At 39.8% G+C, this 9,168-nt stretch overlaps 1 protein-coding gene and 1 pseudogene across 1 annotated transcript; both read left to right on the top strand.

The window, feature by feature from the left end:
• Nucleotides 1-1,449, top strand: part of LOC141812748 (pentatricopeptide repeat-containing protein At2g20540-like) — a 6,788-nt pseudogene extending 5,339 nt beyond the window's left edge.
• Nucleotides 1,450-5,469: 4,020 nt separating this feature from the next.
• Nucleotides 5,470-7,820, top strand: LOC141812620 (uncharacterized). Its single transcript, XM_074700633.1, has one exon. It carries the CDS (start codon nucleotides 5,537-5,539, stop codon nucleotides 7,637-7,639), a length of 2,103 nt encoding a protein of 700 aa, XP_074556734.1. The 5' UTR covers nucleotides 5,470-5,536; the 3' UTR covers nucleotides 7,640-7,820.
• Nucleotides 7,821-9,168: the final 1,348 nt, after the last annotated feature.

The following is a 9,168-nucleotide window of genomic DNA, read 5'->3' as shown; positions in this document are numbered from 1 at the left end:
TCTGTTGTAATAAAATCGGATATATATATATTTAGTAGAAAAACTATAGATTAAGTTTACTGAGTGATGATTTTAATTTTATGAAGATTTTATTAACTCTCATCTTAGGCGACGCTAGTATTCAACGAGGCCAACGTCTTGTACAACGAATTGATCAAAGGATGCGATCTCTACAGGCGGATGCTGAAGCAAGATGGCATTTTTAATTTGCTGATCATCGATTCACCTATCCCTTCGTCATCAAAACTTGCGCTGGCCCAATTCTATAATTCAAACTCTTTGATCAGCGCATGCATTCTGCCTGTTCGATGAAGTGGCCAACAGAGATGTGATATCTTGGAATAAATATGCTAATCACGGTCCATGCTCGATTGGGGCAGATGAGGAAATTAAGCTAGAAATGGCCTACACAAGAACAGTAGTCTGTCTTATGGACCGCCTTGATCTCCAGTTACACCTCCGTCGGTCGGTCGGTTGCTACTCTGATGTGTAGAGGCGCTCAATGAGATGCAGCAGTTGGAAGGCCTGGAGCCGGATGACATTACCATTGTGTCAATGTTACTGGGAGCTCTGGAGCTGCGCATGTGGATACATGCCTGGTTTCTGGTCATGGAGATGCATGCTAAATGTGGAAATATGATCAAACCTGCATGTCAGATATTCGACAGGATGCGAGTAAGAGACGTGATCTGATCTTGTGGGGCACAATGATCAGCATGGGAGGGCATTTGATGCAATCAAGTTGTTGTTTATGGAAATGGAGAATGATATGAGAGTGAAGCCTAATTGCATGACATTGCTTGACCTTTTATCTGCCTGCAGATCTCATGCTGGATTACTGGATGAGCGAATGCAGTACTTCAGTTACGTTCGATGAAGAATGTCTACAGTATTGATCCTGAAATTGTGCATTACAGTTATATGGTGGATCTCCTTGGTCGAGCAGGCTGCATTCGTCGTGCTATGGAACTGGTAAATAACATGCCATTTATGCTTGATGTTAGCATCTGGGGTTCTTTAATTTGCTTAGTTCATGCAAAACCCATGGAGATCTCGAAACAGCTGTAGATGTGATGGAGACTGGAGAGGCTACTTGAGCTTGAACCAGAGGACATTGGCAATTGTGTTGCTTTCAAACATTTATGCTGCTGCAGGAAGGTGGGATGGTGTCACTAAGATGAGGAAATTAGTGAGAAGCATGAACATGAAGAAGATATCAGGCTGTAGCCTGATTGAGGTGAACATAATTAATGTGGGTTCAGGAGTTTGTTGCTGGAGATGAATCAAACCCACTTTTTGTTGATTTACGATCAATGCTTGATTTAATTTGTTGACCTTGGAGCTATCAAGAACTCAATTTATATATATATAAGAACATCGTCGACAGAACAGATGAAACTTATGGATTTGCATTGGGAAGAGGATGACCCTTCCATAGCAGTGTTGTGATGTAGAAAAGCATGCAATTGTTAGATCATATTTGATTGTTCAATGGACATTAGGGCAATTCTGCTAGACAAATTGTTCTAGGGTTTCGGCGATAAGCAACTCAGCAGATTGCTCCATCAACGGAGAGGTGAATCTAATTTCATCAACGTCCTCTTCTCCTTAGAAGCAGTTTTTTTACTCAAAAAAAAAAAAATAGCAAAAATATATGCAAACAAAGAGAAATGAGTTATGATATATTTCCTTAAACGAGATACATATTTTCTCAAGAAATTTATTTTCTAAACCATTGTTTAATCGCTTGGTCTAATTTTTGAAAATTTTGTTTATTGAACAAGATAAATACATATTCGTGATGAGATTTCACATTATTGAAGTTATTTTGATGATTAAAAGAAATTGAATTATACTTGTTGAGATGATCATATAATTGTAATAGTTAATTGATTGGCATGCACATAGACTCAGGTCGGGTCCGAATCGTGATGTCTATTTTCCGCAAGCGCACGGATGTCGTCAAGTAATAATATCGATCCACAGGGATTTGTTTAATCACCAGACGATGTGTGATGTTTAGTTATCTAGACGAAGTAGGTCGATCAAATGAGAGAATTTTCTACGTGAGCTGACGAGAAGTAAGGTTGGCTAGATTGGAATTGGAAGAAATCTCGAGATATTGGTTTCCCCACTTCAACGATTGATCAAAAGATAAGCCTACCCCCCCCCCCCCCCCTCCATTAACCCTTACTGATGTTTTGACGGATTCCCCATGTTTATCCTACACTCAATTGAGGGCCCCTTTCAGAATCTTCCTCAATTGTACTCACCCAAAGCAATTCTACCTTCGTTGGCATTCGAGCGTAGGTGATCATAATCAGCTAAGAGGACCTGTCACGTGACCTCCGCAAACCTCCCTAGTCTTATTGCCGCTTCAGAGTACAATCGAATTGGGCAAGCTCCATTAAGTACAGGGATTGTTCATGAGAATTTCTCTTAGGACCGAATTCCCTCCTTCATAACAAGTAACACAGGTGGTCATAATCAGCTAAGGATCCCGTCACACGAATCCCGCAAACCTCCCTAGAATATCTTGTCACTACTTCTCGAAGGAACGATCCTAGATGATGTTCAGAGTTTCCGGAAGTAGGGTTCACAGTTACGTACATCGCCTAACTTCCTATGATAAACTAGACTTTTCGCTGAAATCACGTCAACACCAGATCGGATTAATGAAAGGAGGCAAGATATCAATCAAAATCAATCATCAAAAGGGTACTCCCCAAATCTCGAGATTAAGTAAACTACTCCATAAACAAAAGTTCACAGCACGACATGAAAATCCAAAATAAGCATCCAAGCATCAAATACAAGATGATACCAATCCAAATCTTCAATGCAAACGTCCCTGATGTGTCTAGATGCTCCTCTCCAACGCCTCAAGCCTTCCAAACCCTATTCCAGCCGCCAGCCCCCTCCTTTCTCGCTTTCTTTCGCTGCCTATTTATAACCCTTCGACACGGCCGTGCTAGGTGACACGGTCAGACCGTGTTGATCACTGGACGTCACTCACAGCATCAGCTCGACAGCACACGACACGGCCGTGCTAAACAGCACGGCCTGGCCGTGTTGAGTTCTGGGCAAACAGGTCTGAGCAGCTCCCCTTCGTCGGTTCGGCCACGCTGTTTACCTGACAAGACAAAACACCACACAAAGACATGTATCCAAAGAAAACAGAACAATTAAAGAGGCAAAAGCATAAACCGCCGACTAGAACGCAAAATCCTATGTTATGCTCATGAAATGTGGCGAAAACAATGCTAAACAATGCTGATGAACGCACATGTTCTCAATGTATCAGTATCAAGATAATCGGTAGACCGATCCATAACTATAAAAGAAGGGCTCAATAGAGGCTTCCATCATCAATTCTCAAGTGCTCCTGCTCTCTTCTTGCTCCGAAACATCGATGCTACACCACACTACTACTCCAACAACCTTGCTTAATTATGTACTTCTCTTTGTCAGTATATTTTATTTTTGTACCTTCATCTTTGTGCTTTAAACTCTCTCCATCATTTGTAAAGACGAGTCTCTTTCTCTTATGAGAAAGAGACTGCTAGTGAATTGGCTACCAAAAGTGATTAATGATCGTGGGTTTTGAAGTAACAGTTGGAGGTTGTGAACCAAGAAAAAAAATAAAAGTATCTTTTTGTATGTTTTGTATTTCCATTGTGCTCTTAGTATAACTCTAAAAGAAAAGATTTCAAAACATTAAAACATAACATATACTATTCACCTTCTTTAGTGCTTTTCGATCTTACAGATCTAGCTCAAAACACAAATATAGACGGTTGTTGCTCACCATCATTGTTGGTCTTTTAAGTTTTCTTGAAACTGAGCTCGATTACTAGAATGAATCAACTACTACTAATTTTGCATCTAATGAGGTTGGAAACACAAGGTTGGTTGAGGAATATATCATTGTGAAATGAATATTATTGAGGTCCTAGAAGGGCATCTTGATGTTGAGGTTTCTATGAACTTCTTGTTACTCTCTTCAGTTACCTCATTCAACTACCTCATTAGGAATGGACTTTCATATCAAGGGTGTCCTTGAATGAATCCAGAGAGTTTAACTTCCAAAACGAAGAGATGTTGCTTCCTAAGTTTGTGCACTTTGTCAACCTGCATTCCCTTGGGTTTGTGTACAAGCAATTGAGCATCATTGAGAACAAGAAGAGTGGGAGGGGGAGATCAAAGGGCTTCTAAAAATGAGACATCAAAGGGCCAAACTCATGCTCTTGTGGCAAAAGGTGACTGAGTAATCTCTTCAAATAGAAAAGATTTTATTTCTTAAGAGATTATTCTCTTAAAAATTCGATTTCTATTATCTTGTGATAATTTATCATCTGAATACCAACTTAATTATGTCTGCAGGAGATATCAAGTTCATGCTCTTTTTGCACAAGAAAGCACTAATGCGTGTGATTTAGTAAGTGAGTGTAAATTTAGAATTTGGGGACAATAAATTTGTGGTTTAAATGAAGTGGGCTAGTGCGTGGTTAAATTTTATAAATGAGTTTCATAAATTGATAAAATAAAATGAAGTCTATATTGATCATTTTTTTCCATTTGCCTAATTGAGGCTAAATATAATAAAAAACAATACTCCATCAATCAAACAATTACTCTTGCTAAATTTATATTTTTAAAATCATGATAAGTACTTAGTGTTTTAAAATATAAGTAAAGGTGCGTTTATTTCAAATTATCATATATAATTTTAGTTATGTGATTACCCGTAATCATATAATTAAAGTTATAAAGTATAGAATACAATCTAATATTATTTGGTTCAACTTATTTATTTAGAGGGCATAAAATATAACCATCTTATTTTTATTATTATCAAAAGAATATGTTATTTTTTAAAAAAATATTAAAAAATGATCCATCTTATTTTTTATTCTAAATATATTTTTATTTTACTTTCCTGTAGTTATGATCATAATTCTTAAATATATAATAAAATTACTTCAATTTTGATTAAAATTACTACACATGAAGTTTTATTATATTAAAATATTTTGTTAATTAATTTGATCAAATTTACAAAGTTAAAATAATTTGGATAAAGTTGAAACTATAACCATAAATGCTAACTTATTTTTAGAATAAAAATATAAATAACTTTTTATGTTTAAAATGGAATAGTTTGAAAAATAAGGGATGTCTTTGTAAATTTTATCTTCCAAAAGTATGGGACCAATTTTAAAAATACAAAAGTCAGGGAGTATTTTAAAAGTTTTCCTAGTGCGCTCACACACACTCTCTCTCCATTAATTACTTTGGGAATATCACAGTTCGCAATCGTACTTAATAGCTGGTTTGTGGCTCTACCCGCAAATCCAACCCTTCGTTCGTTGTTCCATCCATCTCGTGTTCTTCGTTATAAAATAAAAAAATGGTCCTTCCCCGTCGCAGCCAGCCGACGCTGGGGAGACGAGCCGAGGTAGAAGAAGAAGTTTCCCCGTAGAAAGGAAGCAGACGAGGGAGGATTGGGAGGAGTGGGAGTGTGCGACAGGGGTTCATGCCGAAAACCTCGTCGTCGCCCTCGCCGGACGTCACGCCGATGAATCCCTCCCTCAAGCCTCAACCCCTTCTGTCCTTCCCCCAACAAACCCTAGCCCCTAATCCTCTGCCTCTGGCTCCGCCGGTGCCGCCCTTGCCTTCTGTCGAGGACCATATCGACCTACTCGACTCCTCTTTCAGCCACCCCCACGACCACGGATCCCTCCTCATGGATGACGAAGACGACGACGCCAATATTCTCCCTTCTGGAACTCTAGCGCATTCCCAATCCCCCTTATCCTCCCTCCTACGCGACGACGATGACGACGATGAGGATCCCGACGACGAGGAGGAGATTGACTCCGAGGAGACCATGGTCGAAGACCAGAATCCCCCTTCGTCCGCCGGCAATCAGCCTCCCGTTTCTTCCCTCAATGATGCCCTCGCCGTCGTACCTATCGTCGCCCCCCGCATTGACCCTGCGCCCCACATCTCGCCCCAATTTTACACATTTAACCGGGAGTCACACTCCCTGATGGTACGCTGCATTATGGAAAGCCGACTTGCGACTACGGACGAGATCCGCGCTGCCACGCCCTTGTCTGTGCTCAAGTCCTGGCGCTCTGTATGGAAGGACAGGAACGAGGACACGGCATACCTCACCGCATGGAAACGCATCCAGGACAAGCTCCGAGCTAACTTGGACGACGCCCTCCCTGCGCTCTTCTTCAAGAACAACCCACTGCAGCGGGTCTCTTATGTGGACCAGTGGCAGGAAATTGTCACCACTGCTCATGCTGAGCCTGACCTACTGCGCCACCTTGGTCTGAAGGAGACCATCGAGAGGATAAAACAGTCCTGGACGGTTGGTGCCAAATTCTATGGAATACCGGAGTCATTCATCCGATTTTGTGTATCTTCCTGCCCAATATGCTCCTCTTCATCGTTCTCACTGACATCCCCAGGGAGCAGCAGCTTATCACGGTCCAAAAGGCGACGTTTTGAATACACGGAATCATTTGAAGTGCCTGCAAAGGATGTGCAGCGATGCCTACAACAGCTTGCAGCCAAGTACAAGGTAGTTCTTTGTATCCGCCAGAAATATATAAGGTATAAGCCTTTCACAGCTGAGGTGAAGGACTATGCATGCCACCGAGCAGGGGAGCCTTCTTCAGCAACTGCGTCAGTTAAGAAAGCTAGGGTTTTAAAGAGGGAACCATACCAGTCAAAACGCTGCGGCTGTGGGTTTCGGATTAGGGCTATTGTTCCAATCATGAACTACAACGATAAAGACAAGACGTTTGTGTACCAGGAGGAAGGCACTGCTATATTCAAGCTATACGCAATTCATACTGGACATGAACCTGGGCCACTTGATGGGAATGCGAGGATCATCCACCGAGTAGTTGGAAACAAGAGCGCTTATGAATTTGGTTCAGAAATGTATGGTGTTAGAGAGGATATGGAACCTGGGCCGTTTGTCAACATTATGTGCAAGGACGACAGAGATCATCATCGCATAGTTATTCAGCAGGTTCATGATCTCAAGGTTGAGGTTGAAATGCTTGAAGGAAGAGTTGCCAAAATGAATCCAGATATGCTAAGCTCAGTGACACACGATCTGTCTGATATCTTGTGCAGATTGAAGAGGCTAGGTGGAGAGATGCAACAAGATGAGACAGCAGCAATGGGAGGTGATGAGGAAGTTGCAGAATGGAGGAACAATAGCTGTCACCATTCTGGCAGGCATGACGTTATGTTTAGCAAGGACACTAAGATTATTGAGGTGGACACAGACTTTGGTTCTGATCTTGGAGCTATGGTGCCATGGGATAAAATGACATCAGATTGCCATGATAGAAAGTTGCTTATGAGGGATTGCATGAAGCCTGATAAGTGGATGTTAAAGGAAGATTGCAGTAACTTTGATGAGAAAAACATCCTCAATTGTGTTGTAGATGAGGAGTCCAAGCTGATAAAACCCTTGACTCATCCAAGTCTTGTAGGAATGCATGTAGATGGTTTTTATAGTGACAGCACTAAGTGGTATGACTCACCTGGTGGCTTGGACCCTAGTACAGATTCTGGAGATGATGATTTTCAGCATGGAGGGATTGTGTAAAGTGAGAGTTTGCTTGTTTTTGCCTTATTCAAGGAAAGGACTTGTAAATTCTGTATACTAAGAAAGTTGGGAACCCACCATTATATTATTAGGACTAGGTTTCAGGTGGTTATTCCCTGAGTGTTGTTCCTTAATACACAGATTGCTTTTTTCTCAATTCAACATGTTTAGTGTTCTAGCATTGTTGCTTGCCCTAATGATAATGTCTGCCTATGATCTTTCTAGCCGTATCCCTTTATGTATATTGGTTGATTGTGTTCCATTCTTGTCATATTCAATTGCTTTTACAAGTCAGTTAAACAATTGATTTTATTACTGTAAAATCTTCTTGTTTGTATGGTATGCATGGAGCAGGATTTGATTAGTTTGATGTCTGGAATTTCGTTCATTCTACCCAGTGCTTAATCAAATAAAACTGTAGAAGCTGTGGAAATGGTCTGTTGATCACTCTTCTAAAGGTACATTACATGGTTATTGTGTTAATTGACCTATGTTTTGGTGACTCACAGGGCTTTTTCCCCCAAGCCTTATGCATATTCTTTTCTCAAATTCAGGTACTTTTTGTAGCATGGGTGGTTAGGAGACAATCCTATTTTATCAATGTGCATTATGATGTTGTAGTTTCCTGTGAGTTAGCTTCCATGGCTCTTGTATACATGGCCTACAATTCAAAAGGTGTTATGATCCATATAACAGGTATTTTTCCTTCTGTATGTATTTGTAAGATGGTATGCTTTGTATTCAATGCTTATATATGCACATTTCTCACCATTGTCACTCTCGAGCTGAATTTTCTTACATTATGGTTTTGTATTTTCATAGCATGCACACTGTCATAATTCCACCTACATATGCTTAATGGTTCATGCTTTAGTCCTCACTATGAATATACACTCTGAATCTCTGATCCTTATTCTCGTTATCATGTAGTGTTTATCCCAACTATGTTGATGGCTTTAGACAAAATTATAACTCTTGTTTTTTAGGATTAATGCAACACTCAACTTTTTCCAATTGAGTTTTAGTTCAACATTGGCTACAAATATAGAAACACAATCTTCAACCTTTATTGGAAGTAGCATCGAATATTAATATTCTCTTCAACTTATAATTTGCTAAATAGTGTTACCTTAGAATTAAATGTCAGGAACAAATAATGATAGATTGGATAAGAGTTCGCTTGGCTAGAGGATAGGGGTGGATAACCATAACATATAAATTAAAATTTCTCTTGCAAATACAAAGACAATTCATATGTTAGTACTTGTATGAGGTGCTTGTATGAATTCGGTTGTTTGTGTCATGTATAGATGCAGTGAAAATGAATAATAACACATATAAAAGAAAAAATCAATCCTGACATATTTAATTTGTGGTTCAAAGGCTCCACTTGTATTTCATGACTTATAACTTGTTTAATAAATGTCTGTAAAATTTCCTCAAATAACTAGTCTTTACCAGACGCTAATAACTGATCTTTACAAAAGGTAATGGGATAAACATCTTACAATCTCTGCCTGGGATGCTAC

The sequence above is a fragment of the Curcuma longa genome, chromosome 19 (assembly GCF_044706935.1).
Source record: "Curcuma longa cultivar G26 ecotype Majalengka, Jawa Barat chromosome 19, ITB_CL_G26_1.1, whole genome shotgun sequence".
Classification (NCBI taxonomy): Eukaryota; Viridiplantae; Streptophyta; class Magnoliopsida; order Zingiberales; family Zingiberaceae; genus Curcuma; species Curcuma longa.
This window is presented reverse-complemented; position numbering and strand designations above follow the sequence as displayed.

Excerpts from the sequence above, each read along its gene's own strand:
- LOC141812620 (XM_074700633.1), top strand. The coding sequence starts at position 5,537 with ATGCCGAAAACCTCGTCGTCGCCCTCGCCGGACGTCACGCCGATGAAT.